Source organism: Ptychodera flava, chromosome 5 (assembly GCF_041260155.1).
Source record: "Ptychodera flava strain L36383 chromosome 5, AS_Pfla_20210202, whole genome shotgun sequence".
NCBI classification, from domain to species: domain Eukaryota; kingdom Metazoa; phylum Hemichordata; class Enteropneusta; family Ptychoderidae; genus Ptychodera; species Ptychodera flava.
Genome location: NC_091932.1, coordinates 45,835,400 through 45,862,689, shown reverse-complemented (window position 1 = coordinate 45,862,689; position 27,290 = coordinate 45,835,400). Strand labels below are relative to the sequence as shown.

Sequence of the window (27,290 nt, the reverse complement as noted above, 5' to 3'; positions counted from 1 at the left end):
ACATGCATATACATGTATATGACATTGGTCAATGTCCTTGTACCAACTTTGAATAAAATATGTTGAAACATGTCTGAGTTATGGCGCTGTACATGAAAATATCGTAATAAAATGGCCGCCTGGTGGCCATATTGGATCGTATCACAAAACAAATCGACATGCATATATATGACATAGGTCAATGTCCTTGTACCAACTTTGAATAAAATCGGTTGAGATATGCCTGAGTTATGGCTCTGTACATGAAAAAATCGAAACAAATGGCCGCCTGGTGGCCATATTGGATCGTATCACAAAACAAATCGACATGCATATGTATGACATTGGTCATTGTCCTTGTACCAACTTTGAATAAAATCAGTTGAACATGCCTGAGTTATGGCTCTGTACATGAAAAAATCGTAATAAAATGGCCGCCTGGCGGCCATATTGGATCATGTCACAAAACAAATTGACATGCATATCTATGACATTGGTCAATGTCCTTGTACCAACTTTGAATAAAATCGGTTGAAACATGTCTGAGTTATGGCTCCGTACATGAAAAAATTGTAATAAAATGGCCGCCTGGCGGCCATATTGGATCGTATCGCAAAATAAATCGATGTGCATCTGTAGGTCATAGTGCTATGCCTTTGTGCCAAGTTTGAACAAAATTGGTTTGGCAGTGTCTGAGAAACTGTTGATGACGGACGGACGGACGGACGGACGGACGGACACACGGACGGGACCCAATCTATAAGTCCCCGCCGGACTTCGTCCGCGGGGACTAAAAAACCGCTGGTGGCTCCTCAGAAATACGGCGGGCAGTTTCTCCGCCAAAACAGCCGATTTTGAATCCAAATTTTGCATTGACCTTCGTTTTCGAGCACACCCACCTCGCAAAGGTACATGATGTACCCAGCCGCGCTTGTAAACTTAGGGAAAGCCTAATTTTTTGTCTCTATGCGAGCGAAGCCATCTTATGCGCCGCCATTGTTACATTCGGGCGAAACAGTATAGTGCCACGTACGGCGGGTATTTAGAGAAAAATAAAATCAAAAGCAACAAAAAACAAAGCGAAAGAAAGCTAGAATTATTAATAGCTGAACGCAATATGATAGTCGAGCAATGCAGAATAAAAAATAAATAAATAAGCACACAAGAAATGCCCGTAAAACCCGTCCGAGCTGAGCGATGACGTCATAAGCGTGTTGCAATGCATTCTGGGTAATTAAGGTAAAATTTGTGTATAGCATGTTCTATGATAGTAATACCGGAAATAGAGAAAGAAAGAAAGAAAGAAAGAAAGTAATACCGGAAATAGAGAAAGAAAGAAAGAAAGAAAGAAAGAAAGAAGGAAAGTGAGCAAAAACTAACAGTTCCAGAGCTGGTCTCTGGAACTAATTACAGGGAGGGACGGCAGGTGTTTTTACCAGTGTCCCTTCAAAAGTGTTCACAGTAAAAAAGTGACCTCGCAAAATTAACAAAAGTAACAGTTGGCCAATAAGCTTCAAAGTTCAAGGAAAAAAGATCTTTAGAAATATCATTGTTTGTAGAGTTGAAAGTTCAGGAACAATGTTTTCATTTTATGTTACAGCCAGTTGTTTTCTCTTAAATATGAGAAGACAAAGCCAATTATGTCAGATATATCTTGATGTCTGTAAATTGAAAGTCTGTTTTGCAAAGTGTACTGATCATTATGAAATCTGCAATTCATATGACAGCATGACAAGTTCCTGATACTTTTCTGTTTCCTCTCTGAGAATTCAGTATAAGAAAGCAATATGCACTAATATTTCACAATCACATTTTTCTTACAATAAATAGCTCTGGACATCTGCTTGTGCATAAGCCATAAGCCAGACCAAAGAAATTGACCAGTCCCTAACAGAGAGTGACTTCGATGAAGATACATGTATTCTATTGTACAGCACTTTGTCATTTTAAACATATTTTCAGGGTAAGAAGCTCACAATAGAATCTGGAATTTTACCAAGAGACAAAATGGCAAAATCTGCAGCACTCTTTTTAACACATGGAAGAACAATTCATATTGCCCAGCAAATTGGAAACTGATTACAGATGTCTGTGAAAAGACAATGGAGAAGAAGTCTAAGTTGTCAGCAATTTACTGCACTGTCCTTGATGTTGAACTGAGTGAAGAACAGAGGGAAGATGCAACACGGTATGGAGTTACTTTGATTACAGCAATACGGCACAAATGGTCTAAGCCAGATGAAGATCCACCTGCAATCACATGGCTTCTAAATCACAATAATTACTATCCAGGACTTGCAAAGTTAGAAGATATCACACATGTGGTCGGGATGTATGCAAAGACACACAATGCTGCATCTGCAATACATGAAAGTCTCTTCCCTCAAGCCAAACTTCATCTGGTGCCTTCTAAACCTGCAGCATTGTTTGTTGGAAATTCCTGGAGCAAAGATGAGCTGGGTCTGACAGGATTTCACAGAACTCTTATCCAAGATTTCTGTGAAAGGAAGGCCCAGGCAGGAGAAGATCTGAATGCCTACTCTACTGTACTTGATGTCAAAATCAGTGATGACCAGAAGGAAGATGCTGAGAACTGTGGTGTTACCTTGATTCCAGCACAGAGAAGTCTAGGCATTGAACCAAAATCTGATCCACCGAAAACAGAGTGGCTGTTGAACCATGAAAGTTACTTTCCTGACCTAGGAAAGATAGAGGATATTGAATATGTGGTAGGTTATGCTCCAAAGACTGGACATGCAGCAGCAAATATCCGAGCAAAACTGTTCCCAAAGGCAAAGCTGGTTCTCATCAACCATGCCTGTCCAGAATCTGACTGCCTGGAAGCTGAAGAGTACGGTGTGTTGGAATTTGAAGAGAAGATGCTGCAAATGGCAAGTCTGGCAGACTTACTGTTCTCCATTGGTCCTGTCATCTACGAATATTTCCAGAATGCCTACAGGGCAGAGTTTCATGGTAAAGAGTTGTCAGAAATTCCACATGAGGAAATCCTTCCAATACCACCAGCATGTTTCAGAGGGAAAGATCCAGTACTGAGAGAGACCACCATACAATGTATTCTGACATGTGGTCAGTTGGACACACAGAAAGCCATAGAAAGATGTGAATCAATGGCAGCTTCAATTGGTACTGCAGCTAATCATCTATCAGAGAGTCAATCACCGATTAATCCTCCCTCATGGAAGATCCAAGGAGTATCTCAACAAGCAGACCAGACTGTGGTGAAGTTTCTCTCTGATAAGATGCAGTGTCGTCAAATAAAGCCAACGCTTCATCCGAGGCATTCAGCAAAGTCTCTGCACAGATCTCTGCAACAATCACATCTCTGCCTGCCTGCACCGTGCTATGTGGATTACAGCTTGTATGGCTTAGAAGCAATGGTATCTGGTTTACCGACAGCTACCTACAATCACACTCATCTGGCTTGCTTCATTAAGAAGTACTTGAAAGAACATGCAGACCATTGTGTTGTAGACGATACAGGGACAAAGCTGTCAGATAGAATATTAAAAGACCTTCAAGATATACCCTTGGCTTTCCAGAAGGCAAAGGCCCTGAAAACAGACTTACTGCAGAGTGAAGTCATATCAGCAAGCTGTGCAAGGTTTGCATCACTTTTAACAAAAGATGTCAAGCAACAAACTGGAACTTATCAAAAGGATCATGGAGTCAAGAAGGATGAGAAAGGTATTGCATAGAATTTTAATGCTTTCTAAGCAATTAATTACTGATAGTATTATGCATTACATAGATAAAACCTACTAAATTCCTCAAAAATGTACCATTTGGAAGTATGAATGCTATTAAAAGACATTCTATGGGTATAGGTATGAGTAGGTTTAAGTATATTAGATTCACTTTTAGTTTTGTAACACGACAAACAAATAAGAATTTCCATTTAACACTTTCTGTGGATTTCTAGAGGGTGTTTACTTTCTACCTGTTACTTGTTATTTCACTTTGCAATGGACATTTTCTTTCTCTGTGTTAGATGAATCGAAGACTAGTGATGCACCAGAGAAGTCTGATGAAATGTCAATAAAACAGCAGCAAACTGTGTCTGAAAACAAAGGAACTGGTAATGAGACATCTGAACCAAACACTGCAGTGTTGAATGGGAAAGGAAATGAAACTGATAAGTCTGAAGTAATATTACCAGGTACACAGTTTATACACTTTCAGTTGCTAGGATAGCTGCAGCATTTAGAGACAAAGTATTCATTTTACACCTGAAATTGAGAGACCATTTTACGCTCCCATATGTGCATATGTATATATGCAAATGGCAGGTGTTCGTATAAGGTGGCAAAATGGCGTCTGAGTGTATGTATGTATGTAAGTATGTATGTATGTCTGTTAGTCCGTCCACATCAAAAACTCCTAAACCGTAGCACCTACTGTCTTGGTATTTGGTGTACAAGGTGCACCTAGGGGTGGAGATGTGAATTTGTTCAAATGAAGATGTCAGTGCCAAAAATATGCAAATGAGGGGAAAAAGGGAAAATATCTTGCAAATGGCTAAAACTCAGTAAGCATTGGTCAGATTTGGTTGAGACTTAGTGTGCAGATTCCTTTAGGTATTCTAAATTATGTGCGCAAAAATTGGTGTGAAATTTGCATGTTTGTATTTTTAGGGTATTTTTTTCCGTTTGTAGTCAAAAAATCTTGTTCTCTTAAATCGCTTGTCTGATTGCTATTCTTGTTCCTCAGGATGACCTCAGTCATGCTTGTACAAATTGTATTGATATTGTCATATTTGTAATTTGGGGCAATTTTCCCAATTTTTGATAAAAAATTTTTAATCCAAAAACTACTGATTTGATAGCTTTGATATTTGGTATACAGGTATCTAAGATTAATCTCGAGCTCAATATAATGTATTGAAGGTATGTTGAAAGTGGCAATTTCTTTATTTTTGGGGCAATTTTTGCCTTTTTTGGTCAAAAATTTTTCTCCTAAAACTTCTGATCTGGTAGCTTTGATATCTAGTGTACAGGTTCCTAGGGTTTATGTTAATTAGATATATTTAAAATTAGGGTGAAATCTGCAATTTTGTATTTTGGGGGCCAATTTTTCTCATTTTTGGTCAAAAAATTTGTTTCTCAAAATTTACCAGTCTGATTGCTTTGATATTTAGTAAACCGGTTCTTAGGGTTTTTGTTAATAATTTTTAGATATATTGAAATAAAGTTGAAATCCGGAATTTTGAATTTTTGGGGCAACTTTGTAAAACTTTCAGTTTTACTGGAATATCTTTCATTTTGTATTTTTAAGATTTTTTTGGTAATTTTATACCTACTGGAACTACGAGTATATAATGTTGTGATTTAGTAAGCATGTGATATGGTAAACTGTATTTGGTGTTGAAATGCGGTAAAAAAATCCTGGCAGATTTTGAAAAAATTCCAAACAAATGCCAATAAAAAATTCAGCAGAGAAGGTTTGACAAAAAAGACAAGTCATCGTTGATGACACAGTCCCACTTGTAATGGGTACTTTGATTACAGGTCCTCAGAGAGGATAGAGTCCTCTTCATTAGGTCTGTGATAAAAATACTTTTGAATAAATTCGCTTGATACATGTCTGAGTTGTAGTTCAAGACATGAAAAAATCGTAATAAAATTGCCACACGGTGGCCATATTGGATCGTATCCAAACAAATCAATGTGCATATGTATGACATAGGTGAATGTCCTTGTACCAACTTGGATTAAAATCGGTTGAGATATGCCTGAGTTATGGCTTTGTACATGAAAAAATCATAACAAAATGGCCGCACAGCAGCCATATTGGATTGTATCACAAAACAAATTAAGGTGCATATATATGACATTGGTCAATGTCCTTGTACCAACTTTGAATAAATTCGCTTGATACATGTCTGAGTTATGGTTCTGGACATGAAAAAATCGTAACAAAATGGCCGCACAGCAGCCATATTGGATGTATCACAAAACAAATTAAGGTGCATATATATGACATTGGTCAATGTCCTTGTACCAACTTTGAATAAATTCGCTTGATACATGTCTGAGTTATGGTTCTGGACATGAAAAAACGTAATAAAATGGCCACACAGCGGCCATATTGGATCGTATCACAAAACAAATCAATGTGCATAGCTATGACATTGGTCAATGTCCTTGTACCAACTTTGAATAAAATCTGTTGAAACATGCCTGAGTAATGATTCTGTACATGAAAAAATCATAATAAAATGGCTGCCTGGCGGCCATATTGGATTGTATCACAAAACAAATTGACGTGCATATGTATGACATAGGTCAATGTCCTTGTACCCAGTTTGAATAAAATCGGTTGTGATATGCCTGAGTTATGGCTCTGTACATGAAAAAATCGTAATAAAATGGCCGCCTGGCAGCCATATTGGATCGTACCACAAAACAAATCGACGTGCATCTGTATGACATATGAAGTAATCCTTGTACCAAGTATGAATGAAATCGCTCCAGGCATCTCTGAGATATCTGCGTGAACGGACGGACGACACGCACGCACGCACGCACGCACGCACGCACGCACGCACCACGCACGGACATGACCAAACCTATAAGTCCCCCGGACGGTGTCCGTGGGGACTAAAAAGGTGGGAGAGTGGGGAAAAAAGAATGTACAATGGATCGGACAAAAAGATAATGTGCCTCATCGATCTTCCAGACACCATCCCTTATCAAATGGTTCACCCCGATGTATTTTTGTGCACAATTAACCATGCAGTGTATTTTAGTTTACCTGGTACATAAACTGCCTTGCAGATTGATTGTCTTCAAGATTATCACAGAAGTAGAAAAGGAAAAGAAACTATCAAATTGCTGTAACATATTCACTCTCAGTGCCTGTATAGGCCTATACCTAACTATTTTATCATTACATTCCGCTGTTTTGTTATATCTTTATCACTCTCCATGGGCCAAGGCACACTTGGGGTCAATGTCATCACTCTGTGCCAGTCTGTTTATGTCAGTCTGTCTGTATATGTATGCAGGCCTCGAAGTTTACGCCGGCCCAGCGGCCCAGGGCCGGTAAAAATCGCGCTGGGCAGGTGTATTTTATTGTCATCGGCCCAGCTGGGCCGGTGAATTTGTCAGACTAATACTGCTTATTTCAGGAAATTCATGTTTTCGCTGACAAAAATGTCCATATTCAGGAAATAAAACAATAACAATGCCCTTGCCCAAAGTTTACAGCACGGACCTTTTAAAAGTAAAACGATGTTTGACGCGATCGCGTTGTCATCAAGCGACTTCCGCATTGAGGGCAGTACATATTTGGTGTTGCGACCTGACCTCTCCCACGTACACAGCGTACGTGGTCTAAATATAGCTACATAAATTTGCATACATCGTCACTGGGACATGTGACTTATTCATTCCTCCGTACGTGCCTGGCTTCACCTCATAGAATAAACATGAGTCTTTTCAACTTTGGCTTTACAAAAAGTTCGAAGGGAGTTTGTACTGCTCAAGAAAATCAAAGTGAGAAAAGAAAAGGCAATGACAAAGAAGGAGACAGTACAGCAACGGCCGATACAACAAATGTGGAGCCATGTGGTGAATCGACGTCTCTATTTTTTACATCCATGGTAGCTGTAGCGAGCACGTCAACAGAAAGTGAAAAGTCTGTGACAGTGAAGAGCGATGGCAGTGCACAGTCGACTTCATATTAGAAGGAGTATGTGAGCGAAAATGGAAGCAGGGATACAGGGATGAATGGTTCGAATGGCTAAAGTGAGATGAGAAAGACGAGCAGGCAGTCATGTATTGCTAATATATTGCTAATAGTTTCCTCGCACTGGCCAACAAGTCATCAGCTTTCTTTGTATAGGTACGACACGATACAGAAGACAGGCTTTGACACACGTAAAAGACGACCTGAACTAAAAGATTTGTGAAATTGGCTTGGGCAGGTAAATATTTGTTGGGCTGGTAATTTTCAGAGTACCTGCCCAGTGGGCAGGTAAGCAAAAAAATAAACTTCGAGGCCTGTATGTCCATGTTTCATACAATTGTTGACTTGTTTGATAACTATATGGGAGCGAACAGTGATGTGTTCACTATTTTTAGGTAATGGAGCAAATATCAAATGAGACAAACAAAACATCTGAATAATGCAGAAATACAAAAAAGCTGCAATATATTATTTGTGAATTGAACTTACAAAATACTGTATAGTATGGCTGCTATGACAGTTGTTTAATTTTAGTAGATGTGACACTATATAGTATGTGAGACAGAAAGGTTAGCTGGGGAACTAAGCACAGATGACAAACTAGTAGCTTATTGCATGATGAGCACAATGATAAAACTGCCCTTTTGATCAACTCCTTCTCTCATGTCCTTGTAAATGTACAGAAGTGCAAGTCTGTAATTGTAAACAATTATCATAGCAGTCACCACAAGTGTGACATTTAAGTTGCTCATTTAATGTATTGCAATGACAAATTACACAATGCCAGGAAACTTCACACTTTTGACAAACTTTTAAATCTTGTTCTTAAAGTTGACTCCTTCTATACTGGGTGCAAAATTTCTGATTTTTGCTTTTCTATTTCAACAGCTGCAGACTTTCTAACTGTACAAATAGGATTGGATGAAAATGTTCAGCAACAAGACCTCAGAGAACTAGAAGAAGAAGTTAAAGCCCTTCCAGCACATGTGAGACAGGAACTGATGGAGGAAGTGATGACTACACTCAGAGCTGCACTGAAACGTAGAGTAGAAGATGTACTGGGTGATCAAGACAGCTGTCTGGAAATAAAGAATGCATGCAAGCAGAAGCTTGGTGATGTGGATCCATCCAGTTTGACAGCAAAGTCCTTAGCAATCTTGCTGAGGTTTCTTACTCTTTATAATCTCTACAGGTTAAAGCAGACTTGTAGATCTGGAAGTCTAGCCAGAGCATTTGAACCACTACTGATAACAGATGAAATGAGAGAGATTGCTGCCAAAGTTGGTATAACATTGAGACTGAGAGCAACATATGATGAGAAGAGGTTCAAAGATGTTGAACTTTTCTTCATTAATCGTAAGTGTTGCTTAGGATTGTCTCTGAATCTGATCACTTGAATGATTAGAATGTAAATGTTCAACAGACTCATACTAGTATTTCAAAGGCTTGTTGTGATTCGATCTCACATTGCATTGATTTGAATAAGAACATCCAGGGAGTTAGCTGGCTGTGTGAATGATGTACAGACCAATTTCCATAGTTACACAGTCCAGTGAAGCCCTTGGACTTTTTTTTTTAATTAGTCCATCATCCAACGGGCGCTAGCCATTTACAGGAGTAGGTACCCATAACCCACTACCCCAATGGAGCACTTAGGAGTAAAGTGCCTTGCAATGTATGACAGACTGCAATGACTGTTGAGAAGTCAACAGTCAATGTATGACAGACTGCAATGACTGTTGAGAAGTCAACAGCAATTGTATGACAGACTGCAATGGCTGTTGAGAAGTCAACAGCCAATGTATGACAGACTGCAATTAATGGCTGTTGAGAAGTCAACAGTCAATGTATGACAGACTGCAATGACTGTGTGAGAAGTCAACAGCCATTGTATGACAGACTGCAATGACTGTTGAGAAGTCAACAGCCATTGTATGACAGACCGCAATGACTGTTGAGAAGTCAACAGTCAATGTATGACAGACTGCAATGACTGTTGAGAAGTCAACAGTCAATGTATGACAGACTGCAATAACTGTTGAGAAGTCAACAGCCATTGTATGACAGACTGCAATGACCGTTGAGAAGTCAACAGCCAATGTATGACAGACTGCAATGACTGTTGAGAAGTCAACAGCCATTGTATGACAGACTGCAATGACTGTTGAGAAGTCAACAGCCAATGTATGGCAGACTGCAATGACTGTTGAGAAGTCAACAGTCAATGTATGACAGACTGCAATTACTGTTGAGAAGTCAACAGCAATGTATGACAGACTGCAATAACTGTTGAGAAGTCAACAGCCAATGTATGACAGACTGCAATGACTGTTGAGAAGTCAACAGTCAATGTATGACAGACTGCAATGACTGTTGAGAAGTCAACAAAAAATGTATGACAGACTGCAATGACTGTTGAAAAGTCAACAGCCAATGTATGACATACTGCAATGACTGTAGAGAAGTCAACAGTCAATGTATGACAGACTGCAATTGCTGTTGAGAAGTCAACAGCAAATGTATGACAGACTGCAATGACTGTTGAGACGTCAACAGTCAATGTATGACAGACTGCAATGACTGTTGAGAAGTCAACAGCCAATGTATGACAGACTGCAATGGCTGTTGAGAAGTCAACAGTCAATGTATAAGAGACTGCAATGACTGTTGAGAAGTCAACAGTCAATGTATGACAGACTGCAATGACGTTGAGAAGTCAACAGCCAATGTATCACAGACTGCAATGACTGTTGAGAAGTCAACAGTCAATCTATGACAGACTGCAATGACTGTTGAGAAGTCAACAGCAATGTATGACAGACTGCAATGACTGTTGAGAAGTCAACAGCAATTGTATCGACAGACTGCAATGCTGTTGAGAAGTCAACAGCCAATGTATGACAGACTGCAATGACTGTTGAGAAGTCAACAGCCAATGTATGACTGTTGAGAAGTCAACAGCCAATGTATGACAGACTGCAATGACTGTTGAGAAGTCAACAGCCAATGTATGACAGACTGCAATGGCTGTTGAGAAGTCAACAGTCAATGTATGACAGACTGCAATGACTGTTGAGAAGTCAACAGTCAATGTATGACAGACTGCAATGACTGTTGAGAAGTCAACAGCCAATATATCACAGACTGCAATGGCTGTTGAGAAGTCAAAAGCCAATGTATGACAGACTGCAATGGCTGTTGAGAAGTCAACAGTCAATGTATGACAGACTGCAATGGCTGTTGAGAAGTCAACAGTCAATGTATGACAGACTGCAATGGCTGTTGAGAAGTCAACAGTCAATGTATGACAGGCTGCAATGACTGTTGAGAAGTCAACAGCCATTGTATGACAGACTTGAATGACTGTTGAGAAGTCAACAGCCAATGTATGACAGACTGCAATGGCTGTTGAGAAGTCAACAGTCAATGTATGACAGACTGCAATGACTGTTGAGAAGTCAACAGCCAATGTATGACAGACTGCAATGACTGTTGAGAAGTCAACAGCCAATGTATGACAGACTGCAATGACTGTTGAGAAGTCAACAGTCAATGTATGACAGACTGCAATGACTGTTGAGAAGTCAACAGTCAATGTATGACAGACTGCAATGACTGTTGAGAAGTCAACAGTCAATGTATGACAGACTGCAATTACTGTTGAGAAGTCAACAGCCAATGTATGACAGACTGCAATGACTGTTGAGAAGTCAACATTCAATGTTCACAGACTGCAATGACTGTTGAGAAGTCAACAGTCAATGTATGACAGACTGCAATGACTGGTTGAGAAGTCAACAGTCAATGTATGACAGACTGCAATGACTGTTGAGAAGTCAACAGCCAATGTATGACAGACTGCAATGACTGTTGAGAAGTCAACAGTCAATGTATGACAGACTGCAATGACTGTTGAGAAGTCAACAAACAATGTATGACAGACTGCAATGACTGTTGAGAAGTCAACAGCCAATGTATGACAGACTGCAATGACTGTTGAGAAGTCAACAGTCAATGTAAGACAGACTGCAATGACTGTTGAGAAGTCAACAGCAAATGTATGACAGACTGCAATGACTGTGAGAAGTCAACAGCAAATGTATGACAGACTGCAATGACTGTTGAGAAGTCAACAGCCAATGTATGACAGACTGCAATGACTGTTGAGAAGTCAACAGTCAATGTATGACAGACTGCAATGACTGTTGAGAAGTCAACAGCCATTGTATGACAGACTGCAATGACTGTTGAGAAGTCAACAGCCAATGTATGACAGACTGGCAATGACTGTTGAGAAGTCAACAGCAATGTATGACAGACTGCAATGACTGTTGAGAAGTCAACAGTCAATGTATGACAGACTGCAATGACTGTTGAGAAGTCAACAGCAAATTTATGACAGACTGCAATGGCTGTTGAGAAGTCAACAGCCAATGTATACAGACTGCAATGACTGTTGAGAAGTCAACAGCCAATGTATGACAGACTGCAATGACTGTTGAGAAGTCAACAGCCAATGTATGACAGACTGCAATGACTGTTGAGAAGTCAACAGCCAATGTATGACAGACTGCAATGGCTGTTGAGAAGTCAACAGTCAATGTATGACAGACTGCAATGACTGTTGAGAAGTCAACAGCCAATGTATGACAGACTGCAATGGCTGTTGAGAAGTCAACAGCCAATGTATGACAGACTGCAATGGCTGTTGAGAAGTCAACAGTCAATGTATGACAGACTGCAATGGCTGTTGAGAAGTCAACAGTCAGACTGCAATGACTGTTGAGAAGTCAACAGCCAATGTATGACAGACTGCAATGACTGTTGAGAAGTCAACAGCCAATGTATGACAGACTGCAATGACTGTTGAGAAGTCAACAGCCAATGTATGACAGACTGCAATGACTGTTGAGAAGTCAACAGTCAATGTATGACAGACTGCAATGGCTGTTGAGAAGTCAACAGTCAATGTATGACAGACTGCAATGACTGTTGAGAAGTCAACAGCCAATGTATGACAGACTGCAATGACTGTTGAGAAGTCAACAGCCAATGTATGACAGACTGCAATGGCTGTTGAGAAGTCAACAGTCAATGTATGACAGACTGCAATGACTGTTGAGAAGTCAACAGTCAATGTATGACAGACTGCAATGACTGTTGAGAAGTCAATAGTCAATGTATGACAGACTGCAATTACTGTTGAGAAGTCAACAGCCAATGTATGACAGACTGCAATGGCTGTTGAGAAGTCAACATTCAATGTTTGACAGACAGCAATGACTGTTGAGAAGTCAACAGTCAATGTATGACAGACTGCAATGACTGTTGAGAAGTCAACAGTCAATGTATGACAGACTGCAATGACTGTTGAGAAGTCAACAGCCAATGTATGACAGACTGCAATGACTGTTGAGAAGTCAACAGTCAATGTATGACAGACTGCAATGACTGTTGAGAAGTTAACAGCAAATGTCAGGGTTTTCAGTAGAAATTTGCCCAGGCGGAGAAATGTAAATTATAGGTGGAGAAGGAAGCCGAGGTTGGGTGGGGACGTCGTGTCGCGGCGGCGGCAGCATAACATTGGCAAGGTATTTTGAACAGCAATTTATCCAGTTTTGTTGAATGTCAGTGTAAAAAGTCTGTATTTTAAAAACAAAAACTGTTTGTGGTTTTTTGTGTTAAGTAGAAACAATGTACCATCTTACTCATATCATTTTGGTGTTTGTCCTTTCTTCACTGTGTCACTGTCTGATGACATTTTCCATGAGAACACAAACAGTTACAGAGATGGTCAGTGACCTAAGTTATCATCCTATGTGTTGATATTACAGTGTACTAGAATCAACAGGGAAGCAACAGTAACTTTTGTTATATTCAATAAAGAGTGCTACAACTACTGGCAGATATTCCATGAATTTGGCGAAAAACTTTTTTTGTGATTAATGCCAAACTGAATGTAGTATCGAATTTACATTTCAATTAAAGGAATATGTTGTTCATATTAAAACATGTCACACTAAAATTATACAGGAGTCATTAGAAAATCCCAGGTAAGCAGTTCCTTTTTCTCTTTCAGTTTAAAGGGACAAAGTCAGTTTTGACTTTTTTTGATATCAAGAATACAGGGAATACTTGCATAATAATAACACTCAGTATGCACAATGATGTCAATGTAGAAACTCAAAGTGATGAAACAACCCCTTTATTTACCAATTCAATGGAACAAAAAAGTTGGCTGCTCTAGCAGTAAAACAACTTGACGTAGAGCCTCAGGGTTGGCATTGGAGTTTGTTTTTTATTTTTCACCTGCAGTTCACAAAAGGCCTCTAAAAAGTTTGTGAATACACATTTCAGTTAGATGCAACAAAATGACAATAGAAAAGTGTTTGCAGTATCAGTAAAAACTATAATGGGCTTCCTACCTCTATGACTGACCTTTTAAGCGCAGTACACTGAAACTTGTGAAAGAAAAATATTGTCTCTTTTTTCCATTAGCATATGCTGTATCAAAGAAAATACACAAGTCCTGAAAATATTGTGTTGCTTTCTTTTCCCCCAGCAGTCACGCACTAGTACATGTATCAATAGCAAAAAAGAAAACATTGCATCGCCACCAAAAAAATGAGGGGAAGTCTCCAGCTGGCTGTGATGTATCTAATGAACTACGTGAATAATATTTACATAAATTATAAATTTGCCTACCGTCTGCAAATGCTACAAAATTGGATATTTTTACCGAGAAAATTAACAGAGTTCACGCGGGGCAAAACACGTTATTTATTACTAGATTAAAAACTTAGTCGATAAAATTGAGACACTTTTTCCAACATTGAAAGGTTTCATGATCGGGCCATTTACCTACAAATGTACATGAAAGCATGGATCGCGTGCTAAATTTAGAGCAGGCGGCAGATACGGTAGAGCATGCCCATTCCACTTTCCTTTGAGTTGAAATCACAAGAAATATACGTGAAAAGCCAGCCCTGAGACGTACAATATTTCTCAAAATTTTGTACACCGCCAAATCATCGTTTTCGGGGGTAAAATATCGAATTGCAACCACAACCGCGAGTTTATAACTGACCACTTTCAGGATTTTAGCATTTTGACGTAGATGGTTGATCACGTAATTCTGCTTTCTAGAACAGTTCTATAAACAAATCCCTTGCTCTGGCGTCATAGTCGCGTACGCGTACTTACTATTAGCGCACGTAATACAACATGTTGGCGATGCATGACTTTGATTTAGCTCTCTGAAGAACACCTCACCAAAATACTAAAAAATTATATTGATACATTCATGGGATGGCTGCACTCGGCTCATTACCACATCAAAACGTGATCGCTGACAGCTACACGCTTTCCTGTGGCCGGTCGCCATTGTTTTGACTCGTAGCAGAATATTAATGAGGTCAGGGAAATATACCTAATGATATTGCCGCTTACAGAGGACAGGCGTACTTTCACCCAATGATATAAGATATTAGAACAGTACACTGACCTAGTCTGACCTCGCATAAAAAGACGTTGTATGTATACGGTACATAGCCCAAGTTGTACACTATGCGTACGGAGCCTGACCTACTATGCGTGTGCACGTTCGTGCTTTTTTGGCTCGTTTGTCGCGCCAAGCCCAAACGTCGTGTACTTTTGTCATTCAGTCGATGGTCTTAATTTGTGAAGTATTAATCAAAGTTTGTGCCATTTTATAATATTTTCCCCCAAATTACAGCCGGCGAAAGTGCTGTCACAGACGTACAATTTCGTCGGCTGCCGGCTTCTAATGAAAACACTGAATGTATGACAGACTGCAATGACTGTTGAGAAGTCAACAGTCAATGTATGACAGACTGCAATGACTGTTGAGAAGTCAACAGCCAATGTATGACAGACTGCAATGGCTGTTGAGAAGTCAACAGTCAATGTATAACAGACTGCAATGGCTTTTGAGAAGTGAACAGTCATTGTATGACAGACTGCAATGACTGTTGAGAAGTCAACAGCCAATGTATGACAGACTGCAATGACTGTTGAGAAGTCAACAGTCAATGTATGACAGACTGCAATGACTGTTGAGAAGTCAACAGCCAATGTATGACAGACTGCAATGACTGTTGAGAAGTCAACAGCCAATGTATGACAGACTGCAATGGCTGTTGAGAAGTCAACAGCCAATGTATGGCAGACTGCAATGGCTGTTGAGAAGTCAACAGCCAATGTATGACAGACTGCAATGACTGTTGAGAAGTCAACAGCCAATGTATGACAGACTGCAATGACTGTTGAGAAGTCAACAGCCAATGTATGACAGACTGCAATGACTGTTGAGAAGTCAACAGTCAATGTAAAACACACTGCAATGACTGTTGAGAAGTCAATAGTCAATGTATGACAGACTGCAATTACTGTTGAGAAGTCAACAGCCAATGTATGACAGACTGCAATGACTGTTGTGAAGTCAACAGCCAATGTATGACAGACTGCAATTACTGTTGAGAAGTCAACAGCCAATGTATGACAGACTGCAATGACTGTTGAGAAGTCAACAGTCCAATGTATGACAGACTGCAATGACTGTTGAGAAGTCAACAGCTCAATGTATGACAGACTGCAATGACTGTTGAGAAGTCAACAGCCAATGTATGACAGACTGCAATGACTGTTGAGAAGTCAACAGTCAATGTATGACAGACTGCAATGACTGTTGAGAAGTCAACAAAAAATGTATGACAGACTGCAATGACTGTTGAGAAGTCAACAGCCAATGTATGACATACTGCAATGACTGTTGAGAAGTCAACAGTCAATGTATGACAGACTGCAATGACTGTTGAGAAGTCAACAGCCAATGTATGACAGACTGCAATGGCTGTTGAGAAGTCAACAGTCAATGTATGACAGACTGCATGACTGTTGAGAAGTCAACAGTCAATGTATGACAGACTGCAATGACTGTTGAGAAGTCAAAAGCCAATGTTTGGCAGACTGCAATGGCTGTTGAGAAGTCAACAGCCAATGTATAACAGACTGCAATGACTGTTGAGAAGTCAACAGTCATTGTATGACAGACTGCAATGACTGTTGAGAAGTCAACAGCCAATGTATGACAGACTGCAATGACTGTTGAGAAGTCAACAGTCAATCTATGACAGACTGCAATGACTGTTGAGAAGTCAACAGCCAATGTATGACAGACTGCAATGACTGTTGAGAAGTCAACAGCAAATTTATCACAGACTGCAATGGCTGTTGAGAAGTCAACAGCCAATGTATGACAGACTGCAATGACTGTTGAGAAGTCAACAGCCAATGTATGACAGACTGCAATGACTGTTGAGAAGTCAACAGCCAATGTATGACAGACTGCAATGGCTGTTGAGAAGTCAACAGTCAATGTATGACAGACTGCAATGACTGTTGAGAAGTCAACAGTCAATGTATGACAGACTGCAATGACTGTTGAGAAGTCAACAGCCAATATATCACAGACTGCAATGGCTGTTGAGAAGTCAAAAGCCAATGTATGACAGACTGCAATGACTGTTGAGAAGTCAACAGTCAATGTATGACAGACTGCAATGGCTGTTGAGAAGTCAACAGTCAATGTATGACAGACTGCAATGGCTTTTGAGAAGTCAACAGCCAATGTATGACAGACTGCAATGACTGTTGAGAAGTCAACAGCCAAATGTATGACAGACTGCAATGACTGTTGAGAAGTCAACAGCCAATGTATGACAGACTGCAATGACTGTTGAGAAGTCAACAGTCAATGTATGACAGACTGCAATGACTGTTGAGAAGTCAACAGCCAATGTATGACAGACTGCAATGACTGTTGAGAAGTCAACAGTCAATGTATGACAGACTGCAATTACTGTTGAGAAGTCAACAGCCAATGTATGACAGACTGCAATGGCTGTTGAGAAGTCAACATTCAATGTTTGACAGACAGCAATGACTGTTGAGAAGTCAACAGTCAATGTATGACAGACTGCAATGACTGTTGAGAAGTCAACAGTCAATGTATGACAGACTGCAATGACTGTTGAGAAGTCAACAGCCAATGTATGACAGACTGCAATGACTGTTGAGAAGTCAACAGTCAATGTATGACAGACTGCAATGACTGTTGAGAAGTTAACAGCAAATGTCAGGGTTTTCAGTAGAAATTTGCCCAGGCGGAGAAATGTAAATTATAGGTGGAGAAGGAAGCCGAGGTTGGGGTGGGGACGTCGTGTCGCGGCGGCGGCAGCATAACATTGGCAAGGTATTTTGAACAGCAATTTATCCAGTTTTGTTGAATGTCAGTGTAAAAAAGTCTGTATTTTAAAAACAAAAACTGTTTGTGGTTTTTTGTGTTAAGTACTAGAAACAATGTACCATCTTACTCATATCATTTGGGTGTTTGTCCTTTCTTCACTGTGTCACTGTCTGATGACATTTTCCATGAGAACACAAACAGTTACAGAGATGGTCAGTGACCTAAGTTATCATCCTATGTGTTGATATTACAGTGTACTAGAATCAACAGGGAAGCAACAGTAACTTTTGTTATATTCAATAAAGAGTACTACAACTACTGGCAGATATTCCATGAATTTGGCGAAAAACTTTTTTTTGTGATTAATGCCAAACTGAATGTAGTATCGAATTTACATTTCAATTAAAGGAATATGTTGTTCATATTAAAACATGTCACACTAAAATTATACAGGAGTCATTAGAAAATCCCAGGTAAGCAGTTCCTTTTCTCTTTCAGTTTAAAGGGACAAAGTCAGTTTTGACTTTTTTTGATATCAAGAATACAGGGAATACTTGCATAATAATAACACTCAGTATGCACAATGATGTCAATGCAGAAACTCAAAGTGATGAAAAGTGTGAGATACAACCCCTTTATTTACCAATTCAATGGAACAAAAAAGTTGCTGCTCTAGCAGTAAAACAACTTGACGTAGAGCCTCAGGGTTGGCATTGGAGTTTGTTTTTTATTTTTCACCTGCAGTTCACAAAAGGCCTCTAAAAAGTTTGTGAATACACATTTCAGTTAGATGCAACAAAATGACAATAGAAAAGTGTTTGCAGTATCAGTAAAAACTATAATGGGCTTCCTACCTCTATGACTGACCTTTTAAGCGCAGTACACTGAAACTTGTGAAAGAAAAATATTGTCTCTTTTTTCCATTTAGCATATGCTGTATCAAAGAAAATACACAAGTCCTGAAAAATATTGTGTTGCTTTCTTTTCCCCCAGCAGTCACGTACTAGTACATGTATCAATAGCAAAAAAGAAAACACTGCATCGCCACCAAAAAATGAGGGGAAGTCTCCAGCTGGCTGTGATGTATCTAATGAACTACGTGAATAATATTTACATAAATTATAAATTTGCCTACCGTCTGCAAATGCTACAAAATTGGATATTTTTACCGAGAAAATTAACAGAGTTCACGCGGGGCAAAACACGTTATTTATTACTAGATTAAAAACTTAGTCGATAAAATTGAGACACTTTTTCCAACATTGAAAGGTTTCATGATCGGGCCATTTACCTACAAATGTACATGAAAGCATGGATCGCGTGCTAAATTTAGAGCAGGCGGCAGATACGGTAGAGCATGCCCATTCCACTTTCCTTTGAGTTGAAATCACAAGAAATATACGTGAAAAGCCAGCCCTGAGACGTACAATATTTCTCAAAATTTTGTACACCGCCAAATCATCGTTTTCGGGGGTAAAATATCGAATTGCAACCACAACCGCGAGTTTATAACTGACCACTTTCAGGATTTTAGCATTTTGACGTAGATGGTTGATCACGTAATTCTGCTTTCTAGAACAGTTCTATAAACAAATCCCTTGCTCTGGCGTCATAGTCGCGTACGCGTACTTACTATTAGCGCACGTAATACAACATGTTGGCGATGCATGACTTTGATTTAGCTCTCTGAAGAACACCTCACCAAAATACTAAAAAAATTATATTGATACATTCATGGGATGGCTGCACTCGGCTCATTACCACATCAAAACGTGATCGCTGACAGCTACACGCTTTCCTGTGGCCGGTCGCCATTGTTTTGACTCGTAGCAGAATATTAATGAGGTCAGGGAAATATACCTAATGATATTGCCGCTTACAGAGGACAGGCGTACTTTCACCCAATGATATAAGATATTAGAACAGTACACTGACCTAGTCTGACCTCGCATAAAAAGACGTTGTATGTATAACGGTACATAGCCCAAGTTGTACACTATGCGTACGGAGCCTGACCTACTATGCGTGTGCACGTTCGTGCTTTTTTGGCTCGTTTGTCGCGCCAAGCCCAAACGTCGTGTACTTTTGTCATTCAGTCGATGGTCTTAATTTGTGAAGTATTAACCAAAGTTTGTGCCATTTTATAATATTTTCCCCCAAATTACAGCCGGCGAAAGTGCTGTCACAGACGTACAATTTCATCGGCTGCCGGCTTCTAATGAAAACACTGAATGTATGACAGACTGCAATGACTGTTGAGAAGTCAACAGTCAATGTATGACAGACTGCAATGACTGTTGAGAAGTCAACAGCCAATGTATGACAGACTGCAATGGCTGTTGAGAAGTCAACAGTCAATGTATAACAGACTGCAATGGCTTTTGAGAAGTGAACAGTCATGTATGACAGACTGCAATGACTGTTGAGAAGTCAACAGCCAATGTATCACAGACTGCAATGACTGTTGAGAAGTCAACAGTCAATGTATGACAGACTGCAAAGAATGTTGAGAAGTCAACAGCCAATGTATGACAGACTGCAATGACTGTTGAGAAGTCAACAGCCAATGTATGACAGACTGCAATGGCTGTTGAGAAGTCAACAGCCATGTATGACAGACTGCAATGACTGTTGAGAAGTCAACAGTCAATGTATGACAGACTGCAATGGCTGTGAGAAGTCAACAGCCAATGTATGACAGACTGCAATGACTGTTGAGAAGTCAACAGCCAATGTATGACAGACTGCAATGGCTGTTGAGAAGTCAACAGTCAATGTATGACAGACTGCAATGACTGTTGAGAAGTCAACAGTCAATGTATAACAGACTGCAATGACTGTTGAGAAGTCAATAGTCAATGTATGACAGACTGCAATTACTGTTGAGAAGTCAACAGCCAATGTATGACAGACTGCAATGGCTGTTGAGAAGTCAACAGCCAATGTTTGACAGACAGCAATGACTGTTGAGAAGTCAACAGTCAATGTAGACAGACTGCAATGGCTGTTGAGAAGTCAACAGCAATGTATGACAGACTGCAATGACTGTTGAGAAGTCAACAGCCAATGTATGACAGACTGCAATGACTGTTGAGAAGTCAACAGTCAATGTATGACAGACTGCAATGACTGTTGAGAAGTCAACAGCCAATGTATGACAGACGTACTGCAATGACTGTTGAGAAGTCAACAGTCAATTATGACAGACTGCAATGACTGTTGAGAAGTCAACATTCAATGTTTGACAGACTGCAATGACTGTTGAGAAGTCAACAGTCAATGTATGACAGACTGCAATGACTGTTGAGAAGTCATTAGCCATGTATGACAGACTGCAATGGCTGTTGAGAAGTCAACAGTCAATGTATGACAGACTGCAATGGCTGTTGAGAAGTCAACAGCCAATGTATGACAGACTGCGCATGGCTGTTGAGAAGTCAACAGCCAATGTATGACAGACTGCAATGACTGTTGAGAAGTCAACAGTCAATGTATGACAGACTGCAATGGCTGTTGAGAAGTCAACAGCCAATGTATGACAGACTGCAATGACTGTTGAGAAGTCAACAGTCAATGTATGACAGACTGCAATGACTGTTGAGAAGTCAACAGCCAATGTATGACAGACTGCAATTACTGTTGAGAAGTCAACAGCCAATTAATGTATGACAGACTGCAATGACTGTTGAGAAGTCAACAGTCATTGTATGACAGACTGCAATGACTGTTGAGAAGTCAACAGTCAGTGTATGACAGACTGCAATGACTGTTGAGAAGTCAACAGCCAATGTATGACAGACTGCAATGACTGCTGAGAAGTCAACAGCAAATGTATGACAGACTGCAATTACTGTTGAGAAGTCAACAGTCAATGTATGACAGACTGCAATGGCTGTTGAGAAGTCAACAGTCAATGTATGACAGACTGCAATGACTGTTGAGAAGTCAACAGCCAATGTATGACAGACTGCAATGGCTGTTGAGAAGTCAACAGTCAATGTATGACAGACTGCAATGGCTGTTGAGAAGTCAACAGCCAATGTATGACAGAATTCAATGGCTGTTGAGAAGTCAACAGTCAATGTATGACAGACTGCAATGACTGTTGAGAAGTCAACAGTCAATGTATGACAGACTGCAATGGCTGTTGAGAAGTCAACAGCCAATGTATGACAGACTGCAATGACTGTTGAGAAGTCAACAGCCATTGTATGACAGACTGCAATGACTGTTGAGAAGTCAACAGTCAATGTATGACAGACTGCAATGACTGTTGAGAAGTCAACAGTCAATGTATGACAGACTGCAATGACTGTTGAGAAGTCAACAACCAATGTATGACAGACTGCAATGACTGTTGAGAAGTCAACAGCTATTGCAGTCTGTCATAAAGTTATCAGAATTACATACAACAACATCAACAGCTATTGCAGTCTGTCATAAAGTTATCAGAATTACATATCCAGCTATATAGAAATATGTGAAGCATTCAGTGTAGCTCCACATTTTGGTGAAATCAGTCAATGTTGATATATTGCCACACATTTTATTGCAGGAGATGGAGGTGGAATTAAACCAATGATGACCTATGATGATGTACCAGCAGTAGACACAGATCCATTACAGTTAATACTCCTTAAGCTTGATCCTGTTCATGAAATCCACCAATCCACTGAGACTAATGTCTGTTCATTGTTCAAAGCTGAGGAGTATATCAGACAGAAAGGAAGTCAGTTTGATATAATCCAAGTAGTGATTACAATGACAGACAGCATTCAACATATCCTATCCTCCAGACAGGAAATCCTGTCATTACTCAGTGTTACAAGGTATCTGGTGACTGATGTCAATTTTGAAGATTTAACATTCCCTGGTAAGTAACCAACACACTGACTTGACATGAAAATACTGTATGGACATGAAAATGGACCTTAAATTTTGACCACAACACACGAACAAAATGTACAATTTCATTTTCTCAACATTCATCCAATGCATAAGTATTAAGATTAAATGTAGCAAACATCATCTGTCATCTCCTGCTTTGAAGCCATTTTGTTTTTAAACAATTTTTTTTCTCATTATATTTCTGCAAACATTTTAAAGAATTTTTTTCTCAATTAAAATTTTATCAGAAATATTACAATGAAGTCTGGTGTAGCAATTCTTAACTGAGAAAATCAATTGATAGAAATGTGTTCTTTGATTACAGAATTTGATGAACAGCTCACCCAGCATGGCACACTAACTCCTCCCATCACAGTGATCAATGAAACTCTAAGTTTACAAGCCAGAAGTTTACTCCCACTCCAAACCAGTGAACAACAACAACTCACAGATTCTGACATCAGATACTTGGCATTAGCACAGTCCACAGTTCAGTCTTTACAAAGTCAACTTGATATTGCCTTGAAAGAAAAGTCTAAATCCAAGCAGCTTTAACAGAAAAGATAATTCTGGAAAGCCAGTTAGCTGAAGCACTGAAAAAAGAGTCACAATTAGAAAAGCAGTGTCAGGAGTACAAGCAGCAGTATCAGAATGCTGAAAAAGTAGTCACTACACAGCTCAGTGAAATTCACAATCTGAGAGAGAAACTGAAAACTGAGCTGGAAAAAAAAGAGAAAGTTATAAATGAACTGAGGACAAAACTAGAACAAGTATCTGATGAACAAGCAGGTACAGAACTGCAGAAGAAAGCTGCAGAAAGTCCTAAACTCGGTGAAAAAATTCTCTCTCAAACGGAACAGGAAGGTGAGTAACAATTAAACAACTTGAATGATAATTCAGCAGCATTAAAGCTCCAAATGGCAATATGTACCGGTATATTTGATATGGCTGCAGAGGAAGCTGTTGGGTTTGTTTGTGTCTGTCATCTGTATGTATGTATCTATCGACTCTACAAACTTTAAATTCAACCATGCATGTGACTATACATGTATTACTTTCCTATGTGGTGTAAAAATACATCATGGTTTGAAATTGGGATTTAATGAAATACGAATGCAACGCATATTCCAAGCCAGGTCATTTTCTTGAAGTTTATAGTCATTTTTTTAGCTCCCATAGCCATATGTATATATGGCAATGGAAGCTATTCTTATAGCTAGGGAAATGTCTGTATGTCTGTATGTCTGTCCGTCAACATCAAAACTCAAAAACCGCTGTACATTTCATCTTGATATTTGGTGTGTACATGGATGATGGGCTGTAGATGAGATTTTGTTCAAATGAAGTTGTCATTGCCAAAAATATGCAAATTAAGTGAAAAAATGTAAAAACGGTCAAAATTGAAAAAACTCAATAACCACTGAGCAGATTACATGAAAAATTAGCATGTAAGTACTTTGGGCTGACATGAAATGATTGTGCACATCCTGGGTCAGTATCTTGGACTTGCTATTTTCATGAATTTTTTTGTAATTTTCTCCCATTTTTGGTCAAAAAAATCTCCTGCTCTGAAACCACAAGTCCGATTGATTTGAAACTTGGTATGGAAGTGCATAGGAGTGACCTTTCCCAAATTAGGGCAAATCGTGGTGAAATTTGCATATTTTTAGTTTACACGTTCATAGACTCCCATGTATAAGGCAGATCTCCATAGACTCCCATGTATAAGGCCACAAAAAATAAAAATTAGTTTCTCATCGTATTCATATTGCAAAAAGGATGCAGTGACACAATTTTTAGTCCCCACGGATGAAGTCCAGTGAGCTTATAGATTGGGTCATGTCCGTCTGTTCGTCCATCCGTGAGTCCATCCGTTCACGCAGATATCTCGGATATTTTGACAAAATGTCATGTGACCTTGATGACCTTTGATCTCAAATATACATATTTGTCCATAACTCAGTAACCACAAGTGCTACAGCCTTCATATATGGTATGATGGGACAGCTTATGACGCCACATATTGTACCTCATTAATTATGCACATATCTAATTTTGAGCGAGCCAATAGAGCTAGAGGTCTGATTTTTGGTATATAGGGATAACTTAGCAAACAATTTTTTTGACAAAATGTCACGTGACCTCGGTGACCTTGACCTCAAATATACATATTTGTCCATAACTCAGTAACCACAAGTGCTACAGCCTTCATGTATGGTATGATGGGACACCTTATGACGCCACATATTGTACCTCATTAATTATGCGCATATCTAATTTTGAGCGAGCCAATAGAGCTAGAGGTCTGATTTTTGGTATATAGGGATAACTTAGCAATACAATTTTTTTGACAAAATGTCACGTGACCTCGGTGACCTTTGACCTCAATATACATATTTGTCCATAACTCGGTAGCCACAAGTGCTACAGCCTTCATGTATGGTATGATGGGACACCTTATGACACCACATACTGTACCTCAATAATTATGCGCATATCTAATTTGAGCAAGCCAATAGAGCTAGAGGTCTGATTTTTGGTATATAGGGATAACTTAGCAATTTTTTTGACAAAATGTCACGTGACCTCGGTGACCTTTGACCTCAAATATACATATTTGTCCATAACTCAGTAACCACAAGTGCTACCCAGTGAGATTCCATTGAAGGAACTACCATCTAGATTCCTGAGCTATTTCAACTCCAAAGTTGCCAAACTTCGTGAAGGCCTCATTAGTTACAGTACCGACACCGGCAACACCTTACCATCTCATAATTTACCAACTTTCAATGAGGTGTCCGTGCATCAGGTCCGTACTCTTATTGAGCGGGCAGCTCCAAAATCATGTGATCTGGATATCCTCCCGACAAACTATATCAAGAAATTCGCCTCTGTTCTTGCACCGTTCATTACGCATCTCTTTAATGCATCACTATCATCTGGTGTCGTTCCCAGTCATTTTAAATCTGCGATCATTCGACCATTGCTGAAAAACCCGGACCTTGATCCAAACAGTCTGAGGAACTACCGACCTGTGTCAAATCTGCCATTTCTATCGAAATTACTTGAACGGGTTGTTGCTTCACAATTGAACATTCACCTGGCTAACCATTCACTGTTAACCAAGTTCCAAAGTGCGTATCGCGCTCACCACAGCACAGAGACTGCCCTTCTGCGTGTGCATAATGACATCATGCTCGCTCTCAACGAAAAGAAAGATGTTCTCCTTATCATGTTGGACTTGTCTGCTGCCTTCGATACGGTTGACCATGATGTACTCCTTCACAGACTTCAATTTCGTTTTGGCATCACGGTAAAGCTCTATCATGGTTCGAATCCTATCTCAACGATCGTAATCAGCGTGTAAAGATAGATTCATTTACATCACCCAGCACAAATATGACATATGGCGTCCCCCAAGGTTCTGTTTTGGGACCAATTCTCTTTACACTGTATACAGCGCCACTTGAAGACATCATTGTCAAGCATGACTTCAACTATATGTTGTATGCGGATGACTCGCAGATTTATGTTGTGTGCAAGAGACCTGATGAAGTGCAAGTTTCTCTTGAGATATGCGTAGATGAAATTCGCAGGTGGATGAGATGCAATATGCTGATTCTCAACGACAATAAGACTGAGGTGATTCAGTTTTCGTCACGCCTGAGATCAGATGCGGTGAAAATTTCAAGCCTTAGGATAGGCGAGTTTGATATCGCCCCGTCCACTTCAGTTCGCAATATTGGTGTTAAACTCAACAACGACGGTTCTGCTTCTGATCATATTAGCCACGTCTGCAGGAAAGGTTTCTACGCACTATCTAGAATTGGCAAGATCCGCCCATTATTGGACAAACCTACAACGGAAAGATGGTTCATGCATTCATTACGTCTCAGCTTGATTATTGTAATAGTCTCCTGTATGGTGTTAATAAGACTCAGCTGGATCGCCTACAATCACTTCAAAATGCTGCGGCTCGTCTCGTCTCCCGGACTCCGAAATTCGATCACATCACACCTGTTCTCATTGATCTTCATTGGCTGCCAGTTGGTGCTCGCATCAAATTCAAATTTTGTTAATCACCTATAAAACCATTCATCGCTTCGCACCACTGTATTTAATCGATTTGCTTGAAATTTACACCCAGTGAGAGATCTCAGATCAGCTGACTCTTTGCGGTTGGTGCCACCTCATGGAAACTTTAATAAGACATATGGGCAGAGAGCATTCTCAGTTTGTGCACCTGCTCTGTGGAATTCGCTGCCGCCAGTGATTCGCAACGCCAGATCTGTGGACTGTTTTAAACGTCTTTTAAAAACTCATCTGTTTAATCAGTGCTATTTGTGATTGAGTTTTTAGGATCATCATCTTCTGTATGGTTTTTTTAACTGGGACTTTTTAACTGGGATTTTTTAACTGGGATTTTCAATTTATTCTGCTGCTTTCGTAA

The 27,290-nt window shown here is 39.7% G+C and overlaps 1 protein-coding gene across 1 annotated transcript; it reads left to right on the top strand.

Annotated features, from left to right (window-relative positions):
* Positions 1 to 1,784: 1,784 nt before the first annotated feature.
* Positions 1,785 to 26,207, top strand: LOC139133761 (uncharacterized). Its single transcript, XM_070700529.1, has 6 exons — positions 1,785 to 3,684; positions 3,989 to 4,156; positions 8,575 to 9,042; positions 22,509 to 22,826; positions 23,390 to 23,704; positions 25,549 to 26,207. Exons 1-6 carry the CDS (start codon positions 2,082 to 2,084, stop codon positions 26,205 to 26,207), a joined length of 3,531 nt encoding a protein of 1,176 aa, XP_070556630.1. The 5' UTR covers positions 1,785 to 2,081.
* The last annotated feature ends 1,083 nt before the right edge of the window (positions 26,208 to 27,290 follow it).

Coding starts and splice junctions, on each gene's coding strand:
- LOC139133761 (XM_070700529.1), top strand. CDS start 2,082: ATGGAGAAGAAGTCTAAGTTGTCAGCAATTTACTGCACTGTCCTTGAT. Junction 4,157..8,574: donor GTCTGAAGTAATATTACCAG/GTACACAGTTTA, acceptor CTATTTCAACAG/CTGCAGACTTTCTAACTGTA. Junction 22,827..23,389: donor TGAAGATTTAACATTCCCTG/GTAAGTAACCAA, acceptor AAATCCAAGCAG/CTTTAACAGAAAAGATAATT.